The 26937-nt window shown below is 45.0% G+C and overlaps 1 protein-coding gene across 1 annotated transcript in view; it reads right to left on the reverse strand.

Moving 5' to 3' along the window:
• Positions 1-21265, reverse strand: part of grm8b (glutamate receptor, metabotropic 8b) — a 133620-nt gene extending 112355 nt beyond the window's left edge. The window contains exon 1 of the mRNA XM_069686202.1: positions 20723-21265. Within this exon, the coding sequence (XP_069542303.1) occupies positions 20723-21265 (543 nt within the window). The remainder of the gene's footprint in view (positions 1-20722) is intronic.
• Positions 21266-26937: the final 5672 nt, after the last annotated feature.

Here is a 26937-nt window from a genome sequence, read left to right on the forward strand (position 1 = left end):
CGCAGAGAAGCACAAACACACAGGACCGTCGTACGTTTAAGAAGGCTTTGTTATAAACTAAAGTACAATTTAACAGACAGACAGCTGGAGGACGCATTATAATCACTTAGGATAAGTAGCGATGCTACACCATAAAATAAGTCTTGTGTTCAAACTCTCAAAGCTGCGATAGGCAACTTTAGAAAGTACACCACTGGAGAAACGTGAGGCCACCTCACCCGAACACATGAACTCATGCTCTGCCTGACTCGTGGTGCAGGACGAGTCCACAGGAGAGCACTGGAGAGAGCAGAGCAGTGCATCATCGCCTCGCTGACCGGGTCCCTCTCCCTTTCTCTGACAGTCTTCTGCAGCTAGCCTGCTGCTTTCAGCTCGTAGCAGAGTTCGGTCGTGTGCAACGAGTGCACAGGAAGGGTGCAAAGAGTGGGAAGGTAGACGGCTCAGCAGCTGAGCAGGCAGGGAAGCAGTCCGATCATTTCATGCAGTCAAAATGAAATGACTGTACGGATTGGCTTTGGGTAATACAAGAAGGATGGTGTATTACTTTTCATATGTGAAGCCTGTGAGAGGAAGAAGGAGAAGTACACGGAGCTGTCTGCAGCTTTTAGGGTGGAAGACATCCACCTACCACGTGGAAGTCGGCTGCAGAGGGTTTGTGGGAAACAACTCCTGAGAACACTCGGAGTCACCGGTCTCAAGCAGAGGAAGGCCCTGAAGGAACATGCTGAGGAGGCGGAGCGATTGAGTTTTTGGCTTCGGCTTAAAAGGAACGACACAAAGTGGGGCGGGAAAGGATCCTAGGGTCAGCTGCAGGGAGCGGTAGGGAGACCGCTGCCCCACCACACGGAGATGTTTTGTGAAGGGTTGCTCCCAGCAGCTGGCCCTGAGGTGCACCAGGCAGCAATGCCCTGCAGGTAAATAGTATCTGTGCTTCCATCGAAGTACAGGATTTTACAAACTTTAACCCCTGAACTTTCACTTCACAGAATTTAATTTAAATATTTAAGTTTGGGTTATACGACGTTATGTAGTGTGTCAGGAATCAAGTTTATGTCGCAGATTGTGCTTCTGAAATGATGAGCTGACAGACACCGTTCATTATAGTTTCAGTAAACCGAACATCTTTGGAGTTTGGACTGTTGGTCAGAGAAAACAAGACGTCTGCAGCATCTGTCACTAATTTATGACATTTTAAAGACAATAAATAAATAAAAAACAGTTCGAATAATAAACTCCTGTTGATTTCAGATCCATCTGAACAAGAATCCTCTCCAGCAGTACTTTGAGCGCGTCAGCTCAGAGTGCTGACGGCCGAGCAGCAGAGAGGAAGAGACGAGTGTGGGAGTGTTCAGGAAACACTAATGAAGCATGAAGTGTGTTGCACTGACAAAGGAAGAAGAAGAAGAAGATGGCTGCTTTGCTTATAAGAGCGAGCCTCCCGAGACGACAGCTCCTCCTCCGACGACTCGTTCATGCAGCAACGATTTCCATCTGCAGCCTGCAAATGTCAGGTTCCCGTCTCCGCTCGTCAGCGTCGCTCCACGCCGTGACTCAACGCACCGCCACATCACCGACGCACTTCACAACATGTCAGAGGGGGAGGGGCGGGACGAGAGCCGGGCCTCCAGCTGAACTGAAAGATCAGGGAGCAGAGAGGACGTCACTGCTGCCTCTGAGCAAGGCGTCTCACCTCCACGCTGCTGCAGGAGGAACAGGCAGGTAGAGTCTGCATTCACAGCAACTGTTTCAAGTGACAAACTGTGAATAAATCACAGAATAAAACACAATCATGTAGCTGTCGTCTCATGGAGCTGAGGATTTGCAGCTTTTCTCTGTTTTTCTGTGTAAACTGAATATATCTGAAAATCATTTTGCTGTTATTTTATTTGTTACAGATCAAACTTTTAAAATGTAAATGTGTCTGAGTTAAGACTTCAGGGTGTTTGCACAAACATCATCAACCTCCTCAGGTGAAACACTGAGTCATATTCAAACACTCTGAGCAAAGAGTTCCTGTTGTTTTTTTTAACGAGTAAATAAATGAGAGAAATTCACTCAGAACCAGAGACCTGATCGTCCCGCTGTCATGCTGCCTGTGGGGTTACCAAGACACGAGAACAAAGAGGTCTACACAGGAAGCAGGATGTCTACTCGTTGGCTGCTAACATGCTAACATCCAAACCCCGGTTTGGGCAAGGTGGGCCTTTCTGTGCATGCGTGGGTTCCCTCCGGGGTCTCCAGCTTCCTCACAGTCCAAAGACATGCTCGTAAGGTTAATTGGTGACTCTAAATTGCCCATAGGTGTGGGTGTGATTGCGAAAGGTTGTCTGTTTCTATATGTCAGCCCTGTGATTAACTGGCGCCCCGCCCTTCGCCCAATGATAGGATAGGCTCCAGCCCCCTGCGACCCTAAACAGGATAAGCGATGTAGATAATGGATTGATGGACACAAGCAATTAAAACAACAAAGACTAAGAGGAGCCACGACAACGAGCAGTTTGTGTACAATGAACTTTTGTTTGACAACATTTCTCCTTCCAGATCAATTATTCTCGTTTATTTGCAGAAAACGACGACTGGTTAAGAAGCTGGAATAATGCAAAGAAAACAAGTTCATGTTTAAACAACAGAATACTAAAGTTTTAAGGTATTTTGTAGGACACAAGAAGCTAATATGTCTACTCGTTCTGTAAACCTCAAGACATTTAGAGACCAATAAAGATTTTAATTTGCAGCAGACGAAAACAAGTTACATCCGCTGAGAAGACTAAAAAAGTCCGTCACTTCCTGTCCTGCAAACGGACCGGCCTGAGGTCTGCAGCCAGACCCCTCTCAGCTCATGCATCTCTGCATGCTCCCCACCTGTCTGTCACAGAGCTGCTGGGTGACATGCTCAGCTTTGATTGATGGCTTGTGACCGTCCCTCTTCCTCTTGATCACATTCAGGAGGTTTCAATGGTTCACGTCTGAATTGGGCGCCCATGACATGAAGAGAGAGACGCTGATTTAAGGAACATTTGGAGAGGTCTCTTTCCGGAGATGCGCATTTCAAGATATTTACCACCCAATCTCTACTGTGCAATTTTATCTGTGCTATTACCTTTTCATATGAAATGTTTAATCCACAGTATTTCACTTCATCACATCAATATGCTACACAACGTTTTGGGATCCAGGAAGTACATATAATGTTCTCTCATCTTAATGATGACACATGAATGTAAAGTTGTGAATCATCCTGAACCGATCGTGACTGTCAACCGATCCAAACGTTAACATCGACATTGCGGTGACGCTTCAGGAAAATTCAGGAGAACACCAAAGTCATGAGAATGTGTCCTCTGGGAGACACGACTATAATTCTTGCGATATTGTAGTCTGGACTTAAGTGTTGGACTGACAGACCGTCAGACAGACACTGTGATGTTGTTAGCATGTTTGAAAGCTAGAGAACCAGGGGAATAACGCTGAGCTGACTGTCAATCACAAACTCTTTGTATCTGCCTTTAAAAGAATCAAACAGTGACAAATCTGCTTTGTGCTATAATCTCTTTATCCTGCAGCACAGACACTCAGTGACTGACAGAATCCACTGAAGGACCATCTTCAGTGACTGTAAACACACACACAGCAGATCTATGAAAGCAGAGGGAGACGGGTGGAGATGGATCGGTTGCTGGTGATGAATGAGCTGCAGCAGCTTTGACATTCACAAGGACGGGAAACAACGCATGTTCAACTCCCACCGGAGGAGGAGGAGGACGAGGAGTTCAAGTTCACTGAGATTCTCCTCTTAAGTTAACAAGATGAGGAAGAAGAGGAGATAGACGAGGAGAAGATGAAGAGGGAGAGAAGATAGCTGTGTCTCAATTCAGGGGCTGCTTCCTTCGAAGGACGCAGCCTATACGGAGGATGACTCATTTGCAGCCTGTGTAGACGCTAAGGCCAAACTGAAATGAGACGGTCTGGTTTACGGAGGAGTTCCTGTTTGAATTGTCACACAATGAATCTTGGGATACGTGAGGCCGCGAGGCATGAAGCTGATGGATCCTTCGTGGCCCCGGGAAAAGGAGGACGCATTTGCCGGCCGCATCTGAAGGCCTCCTCCATGTTAACAGATGGGACATGAGTCAAACTACAAAATCAAAATACACGTCAAATACATTTTTCTCAAACATGGTTTCTGTCATTAAAGTTAGTTCTTATCATGCTGATTTATGTCCAAGTGTTCATTTTTCTGACAAGTTTACTTTTAATTAGTTATTTGATGCTGTCAAAATGATGATTGACAGCTCTGTTGACCAATCTGGCTCCTGCAGCCAATCAGTTCTGGATTAGCAGAGCGGAGGACGATCGGCGAGAGGAGACGTAACTAAAACAATCACTACAGTCATTGAAGTTTACATACCTGAGACCGTTAACCTCAGACCAACACAGATGGAGACGCGTCGTCCATCTATATAAACAGTCATCTGTATAAACATGACAACAAATTAATGATAATGTTGTGGAAATAATCAATTGTTTTATGACAGGTTTGCCATTTCAATTTAGTATGCAAACAAAGTGTGCCAAAAATCCCTGGATGTCGCATCGATTCGGAAACAATCTCTAGTATGCATCGGACCAGTCGGCCTCACCTACCCACAATGCAAAGCGCTGGAACGTCACAACGGCAGTTGAAATTGCAGGCGGCAGCAGAAGAGCAGAAGGAGGCTCGATAGCTAAAGAAGCAGTATGTAGTATGTAGTATGGAATTTCGAACACAACAATAGATCGACTAGTATCAAGGGTCAAAGGTCAGGGTTGACAGGTGCACAGGGTTAAACCTCCTCTGTGCAGTGACAGACCCTATGTTCTCTCTCATACATTTACTTTCTACTTCAGCATGTCCTGCAGCTTGAATTACAATGCACGTACTTTGCATTCAGTGTGCACACAGGGACATGCTACTACATAACATAAGGCCTTGAACTTTGACCCTTTTGCTCATACATACGTCGCAGTGTGTGTTTGAACTGCCAAAGACAATGATGGTGCACTTCTACACCGCCATCGTTGAGTCCATCCTCACCTGCTCCATCACCATCTGGTACGCTGCTGCTACTGCCAGGGACAAGGGCAGGCTGCAGCGTATCATCCGCCCTGCAGAGAGGGTGAGTGGCTGCAATCTGCCATCTCCCGAGGACCTGTACACCTCCAGGACCCTGAGGCGTACAGGTAAGATTGTGGCCGACCCCTCTCACCCCGGTCACAGTCTCTTTGAGACCCTCTTCTCTGGCAAGAGGCTGCGCTCCCTCAGGACCAAAACCTCCCGACACAAGAACAGTTTCTTCCCCTCTGCTGCCAGCCTCGTCACCAAGGCCCCGACCCCACCCTCCCCCCCACGTGACATGGACTCTCATCCAGCCCCTCAGTCCCTTAAAGAGTCTGTAATTCAGACTATGTGTTACATTAATGCACACTGGACTTATATTGTCTATACGCTGCACTATTTTAAAATTAATACTGTAAGCTCTTTGCACCGTTCAATATCCTGCACACCTGTACAGTTTTCAATCACACCTGTTGTACATATTTTGTACTATGTGTATTATACGTATTGCTTTTTATATTTGTATTCTTATTCCTATTTTTTATCTTATTCTATTTAAGTCTTTTACTTTTATTCTTCTGTGTTAATTGTTCTGCACCAACATCACCGAACACCATGTGTAAACCTACTTAAACAATAAACCTGATTCTGATTCTGATTCTGTATATTGATAAAAATGGTTGCCTTGGAGATTTTAACTGTATTCACAACACATACTGTCGGAGGTCAGCCTCAGAGTTTTATTGTTGCTACTTTAGAATATATATAAATACAGATTATGATTGATTTTGTATTCTTCCTGCTTTTGTGTGGATGAAGACAAAAGGAGGAATCAAATCTCCACCCGGCTGTAAATGTGTCCATCTTTAAAACATCATACTGTCTCTTTTACACGTCTGCTCCACACGCTCCTCCACCCTCTGCAGCTTGTGTTTCAGGTGTCAGCCGCTTCCTCCAGCCGTGTGAATCCCAGCGTCACCGGCTCAGGTCCTGATTGGTGTATTGGTGGACGGCAGCCCTACAGCCGTCCGCTTACGTAACAATAATTATTGTGACCCGTCTCTGGCTCCTCGGTGTTATTCTGGATCTGGTTCAGGACACGCTCAAGGAGGAGAAACCCTCCGCTGTGAGTCACAGCAGCCGGGGGCAGCGATGCTGACCTGACCGGTCTAATGGGGAGAAGTTCAAACACTTTGGCTGCATTCCAGTTCACACAGAAGATTTAGTTTGTCCTAATATATGTATGTCAAATGCAGAATGCCAAACATGGTGTATCCACCACATCCGGCTGCATATTCGTCGCATGCTAGCATGTTTTTTTTTTACTGTGTTGACCCACAATCCTTTGCCCAGCAGAAATATGTCAAAACAAACTGAGCAGCAGACAGAAAAGACAGACGGACACCGACACGTAAGAGACATTGCTAAACTAAAATCTGTTGTCTCACACAGGTTGAGTTAGAGATGCTTATTCAGGCTTTTGTTTCTTCCAGGCTTTACGACTGTAAATCCCTTTTCACCTGCCTCAGTGAGTCCTCCCTCGACCGTCTACAAATGGTCCAGAACGCTGCTGCAAGGCTGTTGACTAGTTCTTGCGGGTCGACTCACATTACACCCGTCTTATTCTCCCTAGATTCATTTTAAGGTCCTTGTTTCATTTATAAAGCGATTTTATTTCATTTGATTTATTTTAAAAGGGACCGTGTACAATAAACATTAATGTTACCATTCGATGCATTCTACTAGAGTTAGCTTGAAGCTCATTTTCATCCACGGTCCCTCGGCAGGTCGCAAATAAAACATCACATAGTTATAAAACATCATCAAGTTACAAGACTACAGCACATAATGACCCAGAGCATTGAATTCAAACACAAAGACCCTTTTTCACAACCACCTAATCTATTTTCATGCATTTCAAATAAAGATGAACACGTCCCGCAGCCGTCATGCACGCGCCACGCACGCGCCCGAACACGCCACGCTTCCAGTGTTGCCCACAACAGCGCACATTGACCTGAAGCGCTCAGCCACTAACTAGGTTTTGACCGAGTGTTGTTAGAAGGCATGTTGACAGGACAAGTCCTGTTGTTGAGGTATGACGAGCGGTTAGATATCATCATATGTGACACCCCTACCAGCCAATCAGGAATGAGTATTTTCCATGACTTGTCAGTGGTTTTTGAAGCAGAGCAGCAGACTCTATGCTGAGCTCAGGAGAGAAATGATCTGTGGAAACAGGAGGAAAGGATGTATGAAGCTCTTTCACGTGGTCCATCATGAACATGAGATAGAGGGACGTCCTTTAAAAGCGATGGATGACACAAACACGTCCTGGTCTTCTGTAAACCTCTCTGCAGACGCACCTGTAATTCCTTGCCAGATGATATCACGCTCCTGAAGTGTGATCTGAAAGCTGTCACATGTATCACTGAATAAATAATCGAATCATTTCTTCGGAGTGTCGTTAAATGATTTCAGTATGAGCGAATCTGGATCCCCAACGGTTTCCGTTTGTAATGAAAGCAGCTGATGTCGGACCGTTATCAGCGGACGATAATCTGCAGAGGTCACACTGACCGCACACGCAGCAGGCTGGAATATTATCTGACTCCAGTCTAGACTCTTTCTTCCCACATTGATCGGATTCCTCATTTTGTGGCTGAATGACATTTTATACACAACACAGAGAGAAACCAAGCAGAGGAGATGAACTGAGAGAGATGACAACGAACCTTTCAAGAACAGCTGAACGTGAAGGAAGGAACAGTTGTTGGTTTAGGCAAAAAACTACTTTGACATATGACATACGTATGATGCTGTATGCACATAATGTACATGTTATGTAAGTTCTCTCTGGCACTGAAGAAAACATAATATTTGTTGAGGTTTTTCAGTGCGAGCCAAATCATCGGAGTGACCGACAGACCATTCGACAAACATCGACGTGCTGCTGGCGTAGCTAAAAGCCTTGAAAACCCAAGAGGTCCTCAGACTTCTCATGCTCTACTTCCCAAATTGTCAAACAACACAGAACTTTAACTCAACAGTAACGGGTTCAATCCCTGTGTGCAAACAAAGGTTATTACTTTCAATCAAACCATTATGCAGAACCTGATTTTACGTTGTCATTTAAGGTGCTTTCACACCTGAGCTGTTTGGTCCATTTGAACCGAACCCTGGTGCGTTTAGATGGAGAGTTTACCCACATGGAAATTCTGACCAATCAGAGAGCGGTTTCCTCGAGCATCAAAACTGGTAAAAGCTGCTGTCTGAACATTTTGGTCTCTGATTCAGATCGAACAAACAGACTTGAGGTGTGAAAGCAGCCTCAGTGTAGGGCCTGAATGTAGTCTGAAGTCAGAGACGAGTCAGCATCAAGTCTCAAGTCATCAAGTCAGGTCATGTTTTAACTCAGAAACATGTTAAATTCAAAGAAAACTTCAGTCTGAAGTCATTTAAGTCAAAGGGTTAGCCTCTCAAGTCACCGAGAGTCAGGTCTGAATCAAGTCTAAAGTCATAGACAAGTCATCAAGTCAACTGAGACAAGTCCAGGTCAAGTCCACAGTCATTAGAGACAAGTCATCAAGTCAACTGAGACAAGTCCAGGTCAAGCCCACACTCATTAGAGACAAATCATCAAGTCAACTGAGACAAGTCCAGGTCAAGCCCACACTCATTAGAGACAAGTCAGAGTTGAGTCCCAAGAAACTCGAAACAGGTCTCCAGTCTCTAGAAACAAGTCCTATTGTAGTTTTGCGTGTCATTTAGTGTTGGGCCTGAATGAAGTCTAAAGTCAGAGACAAGTCATCAACTCTCAAGTCAATAAGACAAGTCCAAGTCATGTCTTCATTCAGAAACATGTCCAAGTCAAGTCTTAAGTCAGAGTTTAGTCTGAAGTCACTTGAAATATATCAAAGGTTACTCTTTCAAGTCACAGAGGTCAGAATCAATATTAAAGTCATAGACAAGTCATCAAGTCAACTGAGACTTGATGACTTGATGAAGTCCAGGTCAAGTTCAAAGTCATTTGAGACAAGTCAGGCAGTGAGAGTTGAGTCCCAAGAAACAGGAAAAGTCTCCAGTCTCTAGAAACAATTCTTATTAAAGTTTGGTATAGGGCCTGAATAGAGTCTGAAGTCAGAGACAAGTCATCAACAAGTCTCAAGTCATTTGAGACATGACAGATTTGAATCAAGTTTCAAGTTAGCAATAAGTCTAAATGTTCTGCATGTTCTCACAGCCGTATTAAAGCGTGCCACTAGGATTTTTATGTATTTGTAGAGTCCAATGACAGTGTACTCTGTGAGCCAGCTTGTGTGTATTACCTTTCCTGACACACACTCTTTGCCTGGTTTTTAATAAGAGAATGGATTATTGAAAACGAGACGGGTTACAAATTGAGGCCATCACAAGGAGCACAAAGCCCCACAAAGCTTTATTAACACAGACAACAAAACAATGAGGATGACGGCTTCAGACAGCTTAACGAGGTCATTGTGCGAGTGGCGCTAATGAATTGCAGCGACAATGTGCAAATTCCCCTCGATTAAATTCCATTATCCACCCTCTCCATCTTTTTTTCATTTCGCAGATAAATTTCATTTGTTAGCCAACAATGGAGCAATCAGGTAATCGAGACGGATCAGCCGGCGGACATCTCCAGCTTGCATTAATTTTTAAAGTAGATGGAGCAGTTTCTCCCTCACATTCATTGTGCACGTTAATATGAGATCAGGGTGCTGATTAGATGTGATGCGGCTGCAAAATTCAACAATTTATTACCCAGAGTGCAACACGGCCAAGTAAAATCTCCAACTCATATACGATGAAGTTTTTGACAAACGTAAAATTTGTGACAAGACAGCTTTTCTATGTCAGTACTGTAGTGCTGCACAGATGCCCTACTTTAACTTTAAATGTTCTCCAGATGTTGTTTAGGATAAACGCCAACAAACACATCGTCCCCAATGGATGAGACTTCGGTCAGGGCTTTAGTCCACAAAGAGATTTAAGACAAGTTTCACGGCAGTCGAGACATGTTTCAAGTCATTTAAAACAAGTCAGTTTCAATCACTGGATTGTCTACAGCAGTAACAGTTTAGTCCGGCATGATTAACACCTCACTAAAGTACACAGAGGCACGTCACAGGGTCATTCAAGACAGGTTTGTAGTCAGTGGATTCAAGTCTCGTCACTCAGTTGAAATCATCATGATGTGCTTTTGAAAAATATCGACTTGCCAGGAAACCTGTGTGGATCTGTGGATCTCAGCAACAAGACCTTAGAGGTTTAATAAATCTTTTCCTAGAAATATAAAATATAAACTTTTACAAGTATAATATAAATCATCACTTCTGGGCCTCTACATGTGTGTTGGTGAGTGTGTGTGCAGACCCTTGTGAGACCCTTCCCTCTGCATCTATTCTGTTGTTTTGCTTTGCAGGGGACGTTTTCAGGAGGGGCTCTGTTGTTCCCTGAGCCAATCACAGCGTACAGGTGAGTGTGGGAGTGGTTCAAGTTAGCAACTGGGCCCCATTCAGACCGGCGAACACGGCGAAAGAGCGATGCAGAGATGGCTTTCTTTCTGTTGGACAGGTAGGTGCCTCAAACCGGGTAGGACAAGCTAACCGGCGGTTAGCACGTTAGTGCAAAGCTAACCAGCGGTTGGCGTGTACTCGCACGAGAGAGTGAGAGTGCGCTTCTGGTGACGAAGAGCCCAGGGGGAGGGGCCCGGTGTGAATGTGTTGTGACAAAATGCAAGACAAAAAATCCTACTTTTTAAACCTTTAACTTCTTCTGTGTGTCCAACACGACCAGCGTGTGCTACCAATCGGACACTTTGCATGTGTTGCATTTTGCACGCCATCAGAGCCACTCATCAGACTGTGGTCCAAACTTTCTGACACAGACACTGAGAGACATCCTGACTCACACAGATGATGAATTCTAGTGATATTGGTTTTGACCTCCTCTGTTTTCCTTTTGTCCCACAGATGATGTGTTTATTCCCTCTTATGAACCATCTGCTGCCTGTGCTCTGTCAGAAGTTTGCACAGAATGGTGTGACATGAGGAGGCAACACCTCGGAGCTGAAAACCAGCCTCAACTTTCACACGTCTTCAGACTGCAAAGATCAGCAGCCACAAAACTTAGTGAATCTTTGTGCAGACCTCTGAAGCCTCTCAGACTCGCGCGGCAGGACATTTCTCTTTGTCAGCCTGTAAGCTTTCTGCATCATCCAGCACAATAATGTCTGTCTGCTTTCTGCTGATCTTTATCACCTCATTCTGTCTCAGAGGACGAGTTGAGATCTATTTGATCAATAATCTATCACAGCACAGAAAGATTCACTCAGCAGAGAAACTCACGGAAACAAATCAGAAGGACAGAGAAATAAAACGAGGATACGAGGGAATGAGTAACTCCTTTTACACAGCCTGTCAGAGTGGAAATGTTGCAGCATTACTCCCCCTTTGTATTCTGCATTCAAATGGAATAAGGGGGTCATTGTTGTTCTACCTTTAAGCGGGCAGCTGAGATAATAACAGTTGAAATCTTCGTGAATGTGGGAGCAGGCAGGATGTGACAGGAAAGGGGTGTGACAAAGAGGTAAGCAGCTAACCTACAGCAGGACACAACGGGGTCCACGGGGCTCCTCACTCCTCACGGGGTGCACGAGATCAAATGTCATTTACGACAGGAGTGGAGTTTAGAAAGCCGCCTGCCAGTCGTTCTTCACGGTGTTATTGCAGGATATTCGATGACAAGGACACAAAGCAGGTAAAAGATGCTTCACATCACTGTTGTCCTCTTCCTGGGAAGACTTTCTGGACAGCAGGGATCACTAGGAATGTTCTGAAATGTAGCTGTCACTGACATCTGATTAGAAAGGTCCAACTATTTTATACACCAAAGCATGTGAGCGAGCCGAGCAAAGAGCAAGCAGGAAGCAAAGAAGGATTCTAAGTTGAGTGAAGAGCGTTTTTTATTCAGAAAGATTAAGAGCGGCCTTATCTCCCGCTCACACCAAGTGTTTGAAGCGTGCCCGACGATGCAAGCGTCTGTGTAATGCACAAAGATTTTACAGCTGCTGCGAGCATGACAATGACGCTTACAAAGGTTTTTAACACCAACAGCAGCTCTTTCAGACAGTTACAACAAAACCCACAGACTGTATAAAAAGATGGCCGACATGACAGCTCCCTCAAAGTGAAGCCAAACCCTCTCTGTCGCCCCCTGCTGACTGGCTGCAGTATAGCTCATAAAGCCCGCCTCCTCCATGTTAACAGATGGGACATGAGTCAAACTATAAAATCAAAATACACGTCAAATACATTTTTCTCAAACATGCTTTCTGTCATTATAGTTAGTTCTTATCATGCTGATTTATGCCCAAGTGTTCATTTTTAATTAGTTAGTTTATTTCAAAATGATGATTGACAGCTCTGTTGACCAATACGGCTCCTGCAGAGGAGAGAGGAGACGTAACTAAAACAATTACTACAGTCATTGAAGTTTCCATACCTGTGAACGTTAACCTCAGACCAACACAGAGAAGCTGTTCTGCTGTTAAACGCTCCAGCCTGCAGGATCCTTGCTGTTTTTTCTTAAGTTAAGTGTGTGTGTTTTGGTTAGCGGAAGTGGCTACGGCGCTGATCTCTACCACACAGACTCTGGCTCCAAATTACGTCACCATCGCAAGATGGCAGCGCCTATCACAGGGGCTATTTTGGCATCACTTTCGTACAATGGGAGCAGATAGAGACACGCTGTCCAGTCTTTGGTTAAAACCTTCATGTAGACGGCTGTGTGTTGTTCAGCTAGCTGTACCTAATAAACTAAACCTGAGTGAATGCTGTGGTTGAGCAGATAACAGCCCTCTTTACACCGCGGTTCCGCCACAGCGCCGTAACGAATCTCTGCAGTCATGCAGCCTTTGCCATTTTACATTGGACCAAAACAGCAGTGTTAAGCCGCCGCAGTGTGTGTTTTGTACGCAGCGCTCCGGCGTTGCAGAAGCAAAACAGCGCATGCTTCAAATACACACACACGGCGCTGTTCTGCCCTGCTGGCACCGCTGTTTACACAGACGCTGATTCCCTTTTTGAGTACCTCCAATGCCGGCTAAGAGGCAGAACGACTTCGCCCCACCTTTATGCCGTTTTACATAGAAGAAGAAAACAGGCGTAATAATCCTGCCTTGAACTAGCAGTGTTAAAAGGGTTAACGGTTAGTTCTTTGTGTAACTCAAGAAATCTAGAAAGCTTTAAAAAGTTAAATGTCATCCAAACGGTCCACTTTCTGCCTGGTAAACTTGCTCAAAGCGGCTATAATCAGCGTAACTTCCTGAATAACGAATCACATGACCACCTGTAAACCAAACATGGAGCGTTCTCTCGTCCTCTGCAGCTCCACGAAGCTTTTCAGCCTCTTTTAGCTCGTACTTCAGCTTGTTTGGCACATACGCCGTGCAGTGGACGTGATGTTGGGAGCTGGATGTCCCAGATAACGTCACAGATGATCCTGACAGGCGGAGATACTTTTCTTCTTCTGTGGTTTCAGGCTCAGTTCCCTTCCTCCCTCTGACAGTTTATATGGAACGATGTAGGAAGGTTCGCTCTGTTTTCATTCCTCCCTCTGTTATTTTCTCGCCTCTTTCATTTTGTATTTGGTGTTTTTGGCCGAGCCTGCAGCGCGCTCACAAACACAGACTCTGTGTTTCTGTCTCTCCCACGCAGAGATGGAAATATAACGCAGCAGCCTGAGCGACTGTCGCAGCAGAGCGTCCTCCTGAAGACCAGGCCGGCCTCACACTGTGTGATTCTGTGTGTGAGGTGGATGTGCAAATGTTATGCAAAATGTGCTGAGAGCATATCACAGCTTCAGACAGAGCATCTCACCTCTGACTCTCTGTGAAGAATCTGAAGCTTGCAGAGTTTATCACCAGGAGAAGTTAAGACACAAACTGCTGATTTAAATATTCTCAGAGGCAGGACGCGTCGGGCAGTGGTTCAGATATCTCACTCAGGCAGAAGTAATCGATTGTCAAGCTGCATTGTTAATGAAGTGTGCTGGTAATGTAATATCTCACCGAAGAAGAAACAAAGAGCGAATTAAACAAACACTTTTCACTTCTCTCAGCTGAGTCTTTCGTCCACACACTGAGCACAAAACAAGATTGTCTGTCATCTTCAAAGACAGCATAAAAAGTGGACATAGGGACTTTGTCTTCACGCGTTGGTTTGAGGACTGATTCTGAAGTTTTCAAGTTGGGTGTTTTAGCTGTCACCATGTTGGGTTTGATGGAACCAGTACTGAACATATTTGTACCACAGACCGTATAAATAGTGGACGTTGCCACCATGACGCCACCCATTGGTTTCTGGACTGCGTTAATGAAGCCGAAATATGGCCGCCGCAGCCGCCATGTTTGTTTTCTTGAGCCAAGTGACCACATTTGGATGAGAGGGTGGAGCTAGAGAGGAGCGAGGGTTTATCAAAGCTGAACAGTCTGTCTGTGGCTGATCTATTTTTGAGCTAGTTTGACTTCATGTTTCCCACAGAGGAGATTCTGTTTGTGACGGTGACTGACTGCAGTTTATTTATTTATCAGACTAAAGAAGTAGCGGACTCGCCGCTCGCTCGCCCGGTGACATAGCAGCGGGTGACCAACACATACCGGGGAAATAACCGATCTTCTCATCACTACGTCCCGCTGTAATCTCTCCGGGGGAAAGCTTCTGACTCCTGTTTACTGGCCGATGATTAAATAAATGTTTGATAAACACTGAACAGGCTAACAGGCAGCTATAGTGAGCACAGTATACCTGCTACTTAGTGCTAAAATATATAATTACTATAATACTCACATTTATCTCAGTGAAAAGCTGGAGCTCAGACTTCTTGGACAATCAGAAAGAGAGAGATTATTTGTCCAAACTTTGAATGAAAAACAGGTGAAGTTAAGTTCAGTGACGTGTGTCTGCCAGCAGTTCCCACCTGTCACTCAAGGGATCCGGCCCCTATAATTTAAGGCTTAATATCATTAAAACCTGTGTGTAATCCCGTACAGTTATCTTGAACAATAAAATTAGCTATTTATAACAAAACCGTTTTTTGTACCAGGCTGTAAACATGTTTATTTCTGCTGTAAAAATTGGCATTTTCCCATCTGCTGTAATGTTATTTCTTGTTTTCTGGAGCCTCAAGTGGCCACTCGAGGAACTGCAGTTTTTTTTTTTTACACCTCCACATTGGCTTCATTTTTTTCAACACCAGAGGTTGCTGCTTGATTTGTACGACAGGATGGAGCTAGAGAGGAGCGAGGGGTGGACGAACACCAAGTTATTAAAGTTAAACTGACTAATTTATGTATTCATTATACGTTTATTACTGTTGTGTAACATGTAAATGGATGCCACACACACAAAAAACATCCGGAGATCAGCCTTTAAAATGCGAACAAAATCCACAACAAATACCCAAGAAATACAATAAAACATTTTGCCCGAGGCTAATTAATAAGCTGGCTGATTCAAGAGTTCACTTGATTGTTCCCCACAGAATGAGGCTGACTGGAGAGAGGAACCAAAGGAACTCCTCTGTTGCTAGCACACTCTAAAAGCTGGGTTGAAGAATATGAACCAGGGTAACTGACAAAAAACATTTCATCTCATCGCTACAGCTCGCCGACTTCTCTGCGGAGGAAAGGCTAAAATCCTGACTCCCCTGAACAGGCCACCAGAATACCTGAAAAAAAAGGCTAACATGCTCATGCTAATGTACAGTATGAGAGTTTAATACCTGCTGAGCTGAATAACTCGTCTCATCTTCCTAACTGTACTAACTAGCTGACACGGTAACTCTAACCTCTTTAAACATACGGCCTTTCTCTGTGTGATGTTTTCCCCTGAAGGTTCATCCCTCCTCAACATGGAGCAGCGTGTTGTGACGTTAGTGTGGGCGGTATTTATTCCAGGCGAGGTGTCAGTGCAGCTCACGGTGGGAGAAACCGGACAGTTGCTTTGTTTAATTCTCCTCGCCGTCACGTCAAAGTCGCTTGTTGTTCCTCCTTCTGTGACACAAACCGAAGCTGAAACTTTGCATTGTGAATTATGTGTGTTTCATCATGGTGATCATGTCATGTCAATCACACTACTAGGCTACTCATAATCCCCTCCAGATACATGGTTCACATGTTGAAAGTAATGATAAAGTCACGTCTGTTTCCTGTGCAGAGATGAAAACAAATGCATGTAAATTGAAGTACGACCCAGCATCAAGGCTTTTGTTTAGCTTCCGGCTTTGCTTTGTGTGCTTCCCCGGCTATAAAATCAGGTACATGTCTGGAAACATGTCAGTGCCCATGGAGCACTGTGTCTTTGCTAACTTGTAGGGATCTCTGTCGAGTCTAAATGCCCTTAATTGAAGTAGACCTTTATCTGTCTTACTCCCGTTTTCCCCTCCTGAAGGCAGCCATGTTGCAGGATGTTTTACCGCTCAGTCCGACTGAGGGGGCGTGTTCCGGTGGGACAGCAACGTCAGGACTCTGTATTGTAACTTCACAAACAGGTGCGTCGCACCCGTGGGTGTTGTGGGAGTTCCAACGCCCGCACTTAATTCCATCCCCCCCCCACACACACACTTTTTACTGAGCAAGTTATTGATGAAAACCTCGTTCACAACCCCTGAAATGTTTGTTCTTTATTCTTGGCTGATTCTTTGTGGCTTATCTTCTTACCATGCAGCAGTGATGAACAGGTGTGCTACAGGACATGGTGACATCACTGTTAGGTGAGGTAACAGAGATGAAACAAGCTTCTTTTATTTTTTGTGAAACAAGTGCATAAAAATCGTTCTCTCTTTTTAAAACAAATCAACCGGTTGAGGCAACAGAAGACAAACTCCTGCTTGGTAAAATTAGCGTTTTTGTCAATGGAGTCTGGTGGCCGTGAAGGCAGCAGTGTAACGGCTGATTGTGGTTTAAAAACACATCTCACTCTTTAACATAAAGGTGTCTCTCTGCAGGGATCCTTCTGTAATGTTCACACACACTTCTACTGTCAGTGGACCAACAAGATCTGTTAGTGGACGCACTTTGATTCGTGTTGATTCCAAGGATTATACTGCAGAAAATGTTATGGACACGAGTCATTTAAACCCAATAATAATCAAATAGAGGCAGCGTTTAAAATATCGCAGTCCCCTTTAACTGAGAATACATCGCCGCCTAACAACCAACTACGCTGAGTTGCCTGTCAGAGTCCTGACTGCAGCTGAAGGTGTTGACAGAGCTGGTGAGGAAATGTCTGCATCAGCACAATCTCCCCCCTCCTCCCTCCCAGGGGCGTCTCCAGCTAATTTTAGATAAGTGATGTTGTTGGGCCTTTCTGTCCTCATTAAGCCGGCCAGCCTCAAATACACACATGAATCATACAGCTCATCACTAATTTAACGCAGTGGAATTTGTTTGCTGCTCTGCACACCAACGCGCCGCCTCCAGATACAGTCTGTCTGCACGCACCGCAGAAGAAGACGCCGGGGCAACAGCTGGGATCGACTCTTCATGCCGACGCACCGCCACAAACATTTGCCTGAAAACGTGATCCGCGCTGCATCCAGCTCGGAGGGAGGATGAAGAACTGACGGCTGAACATGTTTCCACCACTAGGAAGTCTTTTGAAAGTTTTAGGGAAGTCTAAGAACTCAGGAATACAACCACACAGAGGGGGAAAAAGAAACTTCACTTTATTAAGACTGGATGTGCTGTTTACACTTTTATAAGTTGAATATTGGTCTGTAACTGGCTTTCAAATGTTGTGATGTCTTAAAATAATGCTGGTACGTTACGAGACTCTAACACCTGCATGAAAAAGGAGAGAGTTCAGATGGAGCGACACGTTTCTTTATAAAGAAACACAAACAGACTTGTGGGCTGTAGTTGTGTTACTTATACGGTGTGTTATCTACCATTTCTAACAGTGTCCAAATGTAAGTTTAATCAGCGTGATCAGCGCGGTTACGGTAACTTTTTGAAACAACCGCTCACCGTCTCCTGCTTCCTGTCGGCACACACAACCTCACGCCGTGTGTGCTCTGCAGGTGTAGCCGCTAAAAGTAAATACGTCCGCTCTGTTAGCCGCCCGTATATGTCACCACAGCTGCAGCCATAAATACTTAGAAACTGTATTTGACAATGTATATGGGCGCCACTAAACAGAACATTCAGAGTAAAGCAGACAAATACAAAGGCTTTGATGAGGAAGTGGCTACAACATGACGCACCACAATTAGAAGCTTGTTTAAAAACTATTTATGATTTATATCCAGCCGACATGATCGGTGACGGCAGCAGCGTCGCATGCATGTTTACAGACTCTTGACTTACAGACTCAGACTTTTGTTGTAGATTATTGATGGAAAGAAAAGCAAGAAGAAAGCAACTCCTTTTACACCAAGCAACAGTAAAGTAGCAGCGCGACGTGTTCCTGTTCATTTGCCTCACGATCGCACGTCCTGTGATGTGACTATTGCACGTGCACATGCATCGTGCGGCCCTATGACACGTCCATGTACAATGATTTAAGGAGAAACTTTCCGTCTTCAGCAAATGAATTTGAAAACCTCCAGCTCATTCTGCACAGTGAAGCTCAAACATCCAAGTGATGTAACAAGAAGCAAAGCATGTCTTCTGGTTCCCAGGCGCTTTAAGCTCAAAGATAAGATAATAAAAAATGCCATTTTGTCTTAAACACTTTGAAACCTGCACTGAAGTCTTCCCCCGCCATAATGCTCTGTAACTCAAAGGCGACATTTTCTAAGCTGCACGTCACCCCTCAAAGGTCACGGTGTTTTACTACGACTGACGGCAGACTGACGGCAGACTGACGGTTTACATTCACTCAAGTTGTCAGAGCATCACCTCTGAAGACAACCTGTTCACCTCTCTTCTGCTTCAGGATTTTTTTGATCCACCGAACACAAGATTAACGCAGAGTGTGAGAACAGTCAGATCTGTCTGTCTCTCCTGGTTTAAAGCTGCTGGTTCTCTCTACATCTGCTGCAGGAGGTTGTCATGAAGACGAATCTTAGAGAGAAGAGAGTGAGTCCGAAAAGCTGTGAAACCAAATTCTCTTCCTGCTGAGCTTCAGTGTTAAAACTGGAGAATCCGCCTTTAAAATCAAAACCACTCCAACAACTCCCACTGCAGAGCAAAATGCACTCTTCACTGCTCTTTCCGACTCATCAACCTTCTATTGAACACTTTGAGAGGACATCATCCTGCCTAAAGACTGTATACAGGAAGTGGGAGTAGCCACTGTTATGTCAACCATTTTTTTGTGGCCGACGCCATCTTGGTTTTTGGTACCAGGAGAGACCTTGGTTGACAGGTCGCCTGGTAACAACTAGACGTAAAAGCTCTAAAACATACGCTGGTTTTACTCCTGTTTAAGGGCGGGTACACACCAGCCTTGTTAAGTCCGATTTAACCGAACGCTGGAGCTTTTGTCCCCTCGGTGCGGTTCATTTAGGTGGTGATTACGAACCAAACAACTGCACCATGATCCGCCAGAAAAGACGGGTCTCGGTCCGTTTCCAAACGAACTACGGTCCTGTTTGATTCTGGTGAGAACGTAAATGGACTTAAAGTAGGACCAAATACAGGAAATAAACCATAAAGCTGTACATTGTCATTGTAGTATGTTTACGAGTGCTGACATTTGCAGAGACACACAGCGAGATGAGCAGAGGGCAGACGTGGGGGAGCAATGAGGAAATAGAAATACGGGCTGACCAAACAATTTCACAAATGCTTGTGGAAACGATCTGTGGAACGATTTCGGTTAAAAGTAAAAAACATTAAGGGATGCGATCATGTTGAGAGTGATTGATCAGTGTGCTCTCTTGCTTTGTTTTTCTGACCAATCAGAGAGCAGTTTCCCAACGCATCTAAACTTTTGGTCAGCTGGTAAAAGCTGCTGAGTGAACACAAACCAAGCTCGAGGCAAAATGCAACTTTGTAACAATCTGGTCTTTGATTCGGACCAAACAAACAGACTCTTAATCTAAATGGGACCATATTTAACTAAATGAACACCCTGCTGTATAAAACAAGACGTGATGATGTGACGTGAAATGATCAGGAAATTGTTTTCTCACATAATAAATCAACTGAGAGTTCAGCTTAATTTTCCAGCTGCTTTCATTCAATTATAATTCTTTTTGCAACCGGTGGAGTCTCCCGGCTCTGGCCATTCGAAAGAAACCATTTGGAACCAAGAGACTGCATCCACAACAGTCCATGAACCCTGCCACACTTGCTCCTCAAATTTATCTACCAGGTTCTCTCTGACTTTGCAACTTCAGAAACAAACTTTCTGTGGCCTCTTTATGCTTGGACAGCTTCTACTGTCCTGATCAACTCTAATGATCCCACAGGCGCTAATTGAAATACGATCTTTAGACTTATTTGGCCCAACTATCAATGGAAACAACAGAGAGAGCTTGTTATTTGTCATGGCATTGGCGAAAAAAACAGATTGTGACCAAAGTTTACTCCCAACGAGCAGCAGGACACCAGCAAGCTCACAGATTTCGAACAATAACCAATCAGCGTTCTCTTACCTTGAACAATCGCAGGATGTTGGCCACCATTATGGACACCGAGCTGGCCGACGCCCCGATGACGCCCACCACTTTATCCGGCTTTGCGAAGATGGGAGGGTCTCCGTTAGCGCAGCGCACGTCTGAGCCGTCCCTCTCTATGAGCGCCTGGACGAAGGTGAGCGACTGCTCCAGGGCGTAGGTGTCGCGAGAACACGTGTCGAGGATGCGTGCCCCGAGTGTCACGTTGGGCAGCAGCTCAGGGTCCTTGTTGATCAGGTCGATGGCGAACAGCATGGCCTCCAGCCGGTGGATGCCCTTCTCCTTCTTCAGCTCTCCACAGGGAACACCCCGCTCGCCACGAGCGTGCACAGGGAACAACCCGCCCAAGATAATGTCACCATCCAGCCGTATGGAATGGGCGTACTCGAGCTGGAGTTGCTGGGAATCACCCAACACAGGGGGCTTCTGTGAGGCAGAACCAAGCAGCCAGCAGCTCACAAGCATCAGCAGAGAGAGGAAGCAGTGGCGGGTGACGCTCAGCGGATTCAAACCCCTCGCCATTTTGCAATGAGTCGAGCTGCGGGGAAAGGGAGCGGTGATATGATTGCACGATCAACAGGCAGGTAGTTGCAGCGGTGTTGTGGCGAGGACGGGACAAGCAAGGACATGGAGCCCCCCGTCAACAAGGGCCGGGAAAACCACGGCGAGGAGGCCCACCTAACCTGAACACTGACCCTGAAGCTTAGGTGCGGTACAGGTTCCTGTGTCAGACATGTTGGAGGCAGCAGGGAGGCGAGCTTCAGGTCTCCAGTTTCACATTCTTCCAGAAACCTGTTGGAGATTCAGAGAAGAGGAAACAATCAATACATGATCAAGGCACCAGAGATCCCTCACGCAGAAACTCTGAGGGACAACCTCATAATTCTCTATTCCCAATCGATGTTGCCCCATTGATAAAAAGTTCAACAAGCCAGGAGTGAACTTGACGCGTTCAAACTTCCTTTGAGGTCTATCTGAGCACTCTGCCAGCACCGTACAGTTGCTGTCTCAATCTTCTTTTTTACACAACAATTCAAACATATTATCATAACAGCTTTTTTAATAATGCTGCAGATGACACCACGAAGGTCGGCCCAATAAATGATCAAGTGCTACAGGAGTGAGCTGAGGTCAGTCAGCCCTGGTGGTGTTTCAAACAGATCTCACACACTCTAACTTTGTCCTGTAACAACAATAATCCTCTTAAATATCAGGAATGATTTGGCATCAACTGAAACTTTGTCGGCGCAGCAAGTGTGTTCATTCAAAGTGAACTGAAACAAATGTTAAAGACAAGTTAGTGGTGGAGCTGTTGTACCTGTCTGCGTGTCCTCGCTCCATGCTTGAGTCCTCCATCAACCAAAAGATGCACACTTAGTTAAGATGGTCTCTTGTGTCTTCAAGCAGGAAGTGGACCAGACCAACTGAGTATTTTTTAGGGGGGGGTCCAACACCTAAATCATTGTTGAACTGCATTGTATTAGGCCCCTTATGGTGTAACTTCTGATCATATGTAGGAAACAGGTGTTTTTTTATCATCTTTCATCTTCAGAAATAAAAGACCCAGCGCACCTTTGTGCTGTGGGTCTATTGTCCTTTATGCTACAGTAAGACAGCTTAATGCACGGTCCAAGAAGCTTATGAATGAATTATTTTGAACATGGTGCACTTTAAGCGCTGTGTTTGATCTTCACAGCAGACATTCATGTGACATCATTGTCTGTCGCTCTGTTCATCACTTTTTTCGGGACTGAAATATCTTAACAACTTCTGGAGCCATGACATTGTTTACAGACATTCAGGATCTCCAGAAGATGAATCAACAAGCAATTCAATGTTCTCCCTTCTCCTGCGAAACATCTCCACATCTACTCCATTAAATGACAACGAAATTGAATCAGACACTCATAGTCCCAAGAGGACGAAGCCCAAATGAAATACCTGACCTACCTCATATGCTGGACCAAGTTTACATTCTCTTGTGGTATATCTCCAAAGGCTCTCGATGGATTGATACCAAAACTTCAGGAACTGAACTTTTCAGGAAGCTTAAATACTTGTTTGACATACAGTAGCCTATATCCCCTTTTTCACATGTTTAGTAGGTTAAAAATGTGCAAAAAAACCCCTCAGGTAGATGGAAAAGGAGGTTTCTCGTTCTCGCCTTCTCACTTTTCCTCTCTTTTCTTCGTCCATATATGTACCCCACTCCCCTCTCTCTCAGACACACACACACACACACACACACACACACACACACACACACACACACACTCACTCACACACGCTCATATTAAAGATCATTTTAAACACACACACACATGGACCTGCGCCAATCCCCAGGCAAACACTCAATGGATTGCGCGCGCACTCCAGCTTTATAGACGCGCGGGCATCTCTTAGATGCGCGCTTTAAAATATTAACCATCACACACACAAGCCAAAACGCGTGGGCTCGAAAGTGCGCAGGTAGACACACCTTTTAAATTTTCACATACACACACCTTTGAAACACACAAAGATTTCCAAAAGCTCAAGTTACATTCCAGCAGATTCAGCTGAAAATCCAACCTGAGATCCACCCCGCAGACCGATCACCTTGTTATTGATTGATAGCCCGCAAATCGATACAATAATTAGTTGATTGATGTCACTGGTGGGTTAACGGTGTGTCCAACGGTCATATCCCATGAAACCAACAATAACACACACACATGGAGATAATGACAACAACCTGCAGTCAGATCTTTGATTGATGATTGGTTGGAGTTTTAAATCTGTTCTAAATGTGATGTTGCGTTCAGGTACCTTTCCTCTCCGCAGCTGGAGCAGGTGTTTCCTCTCTCTCTCTCCGTGTCACAGGTCACACAGATGTTTTCTGTCTCCAGCTGTTCGTCACATCACACAAACATTTCCTGATAGATTCCTCCGCTGGGACTCGATCCGGCTCCACATCAGAATCCATCAACCGAAAGATTAATTATATCCAAATCCACTTTTTACTGATCAGAGCTGCTCCTGATCCTCACAGAGAAGCGGTAAATTCCTCTGAACAGCAGCTTTCTGACGCTCCGGATCTCCTGCAGGTGTCGGTTCGACTCCGCTCCGCAGCTCGGGTCCTTCTCCTCCTGCACCGGTCGCTCTGGGATCAGTATGTCGGACTGGTCACCACAGTAAAGGCATGTTCACATCAGGGTTGAGTGGTTACACACGAGAGAAGTCACTGACGCGCTTTTTTCTCTTCTCGCAGGAGTGCGCGGAGCGGTGCGGTGAGGCGCGGCGCGGCTCTCCTGCGTCACAGGCAACACGGCAGGCGCTCATAACACCAGTAGAGTCCAGGCTGATGGCAGCACGAGTGTCTCATCAAGTTCCCCGGTCACAGAGCGGGTCTCAGGTCCGAGCAGGGACAGCATGATCCCGGTCCTGATGGAGGGGGGGGAAGTAGGCTCGGACGAACACATGAAACCACGGATGAAGCGCGCGCGTGTTTGTGTGTGCGCAGCTCGTGCAGTAACAGCTGAAGTTAATGAGCTTCATTAGAGAGAGAGAGAGAGAGAGAGAGAGAGAGAGAGAGGCTGCCAAGGCAAAGCAGCAGAGATGGAGGCAGGACGCCACCCAGCGGACAAACACAGCAACACACACTCAGCTGCTACAGTTCTTTTTCCTGGATGAATCAAACACTTCCATCGTTGTGGGGACAAACTTTTTACAACACCAACATTGGACGTGAGGTCTTGTGAGCAATATAACATTTGACATCTTTAAACCATCTTCAAGTTCACTCTGTGGTGTGTTGTAAGCAAAAGTGCACAAAGGGTCATAAGGTCAGCTCCTGCTTCATTACCTGATCATGGATCTTTAAAAGGAGCCCCGAGTCAAACATTGGTTATAAGACCTTCATTATTATTTCAGCTGATTCCGTGCATATTCCTTATTCAGTTCAGGTATATTAACACATTCAGTTAATATTACAGCAGATAAATAATGTTCACAGTGCATAGAAAGCAGCCCTGGTAATAAGAAGTATCATTTCTTAAACACTGATTAGAAAACAAAAGCAGCACCAACAAACTGCTTCACTTTATATATTATTTATATATGAAAAGATCTTCTCATGAGATTTATTGCATTTAGTTTAAGTTCTTTTGGCTGAAATGCTGTCGAGCAGAGAACTTCCACACGGGCATCACCTTTGAAATCAGGAGTCTGTGTTGAAAGGATAACAGATCTCCTCAGCTCACGTCAGGTCTGAGAACAGCTGACGGTGTTTTTAATCCATTATTTGGTGGTGTTCTTTAGTTTGACATCAATGAAGAACAAAACAACCTGATCAGACACAACAAAAACTTTTACTTTAAAGTAAACTTTAAAATTTTACTTAAGTAACATGTGAACCTTTCTTGAGTAATGTCTGCCTGTATTCAACACTTCTTATAAAACTGTTCTGAATTTGACATTTCAGACAAGTTAAAGGAAAATAAAGCAAACTTGATTTCTGACTACAATGCTTTCTGATTAATCAACAGCCAGTGACTAGAACTGATAAGACTACAGTAGATAATATCAATCGATGATACACAAAACACAGACAGAAATAAAATAGATACATTAAATGATAGCTATGGTCTTGGTGAATAATCGAATCTGACTGGCTGCTGGTTGTTACAATGTTACAATTTCATTTAGCAGATGCTTTTGTCCAAAGTGACGAACATCTGAGAGTTAATACAACACAAGCAACGATCAGGACAGGAGGGAACGACGTCAGTAAGAGTAACAGCTTCAGGTGTGATCAGACACTGGTGCCGAGAGGCAGAGTGCACAGGGCTTAAACAAGGACTTTTTAAAAATATATATCATCATCAACATCAACAACATCCTCAATATCATCATCATCAGTATCATTAAGGTCAGAGGTGTTCATAAAGAGCTGGGTCTTTAGCTTCTTCTTAAAGGTGAAAGGGACTCTGTGGACCGAATGGAGTTTGGTAGCTCGTTCCACCACCGGGGGACTACTGAGGAGAAGAGTCTAGTTAGAGACTTAGGGTCCTGTTGTGGTGGGAGCACCAGGCGCCTTACATTGGCAGAGCGTAGTGGGCGGGACGGAGTGTAGACCTGGATGAGGGTGTTCAGATAGGCAGGAGACGTTTTTGTTGCTGTTTTTTATAAGCAAGCAACAGGGTTTGAATTTGATGTGAGCGCCGACTGGGAACCAGTGAAGGGATACGAGCAGTGGAGTGACGTGTGCCGTTTTGGGTTGTTTGAAGACCAGCCGTGCTGCTGCGTTCTGGATCTTCTGCAGAGGTTTGAATGTGCATGCAGGAAGGAGCCAGGAGGGAGCTGCAGTAATCAATGCCTGATATCACGAGAGCCTGTACCAGCAGTTGTGTTGCATGCTCTGACAGGTAGGGTCTGATCTTCCTGATGTTGTACAGGGCAAATTGATATGACAGAGCATTCAAGGCCTCATGAACCTTAAAGGTTAGCTGGTCGTCAATTATGACACCCGGGTTCCGGGCAGACTTAGTGGGTATGAGTTCAGTTTGTCCAAGCTGGATATTGATCTGTGGTTGTGAAGAGGGACTGGCTGGGATGACAAGGAGCTCAGTCTTGGATATGTTGAGCTAAAGGCGGCGTTCTTTCATCCATTTAGAGAGATCGGCAAGGCATGACGAGATCCGTGCCGAGGCTGTAGTGTCCTCTAGTGGGAATGACTGGAAGAGCTGGGTATCGTCCACATAACAATGGTATGAGAAATACAGGAGCAAATGATTGCACCAAGTGAAGTGGCATATATTAAAAAAAGAGAAGAGGACTGAGCACTGACCCTTGAGGCACCCCTGTGGATAAGCTGTGGGGTTTGGACACTTCTCCCTTCCAAGATACTCTGAAAGATCTCCCTGAGAGGTCGGACATGAACCATTAAAGGGCAGATCCTGAGAAACCAAGCTCAGAGAGAGTGGAGAGGAGGATTTTGGTGGTACACTGTGTCCAAGGCAGCTGACAGATGTAGCAGTAATAGAGCTGATAGCTGTCCAGCAACTTTAGCCAGACACTGATTGAAGGCGTCCACAATCAGGAACCTATGAGCAGCCATCTAATGCGATCCATGTTGTCCATAAATTGCTGATAATTTACACCTTGTCAGAAATGATCCCTTACTCGAATCTTTATGTTGAAGCTCAATGGTAACT

Source organism: Semicossyphus pulcher, unplaced genomic scaffold (assembly GCF_022749685.1).
Source record: "Semicossyphus pulcher isolate SPU_LCO1_2020_fin unplaced genomic scaffold, fSemPul1.0.p SCAF_8, whole genome shotgun sequence".
In the NCBI taxonomy this organism is placed as follows: domain Eukaryota; kingdom Metazoa; phylum Chordata; class Actinopteri; order Labriformes; family Labridae; genus Semicossyphus; species Semicossyphus pulcher.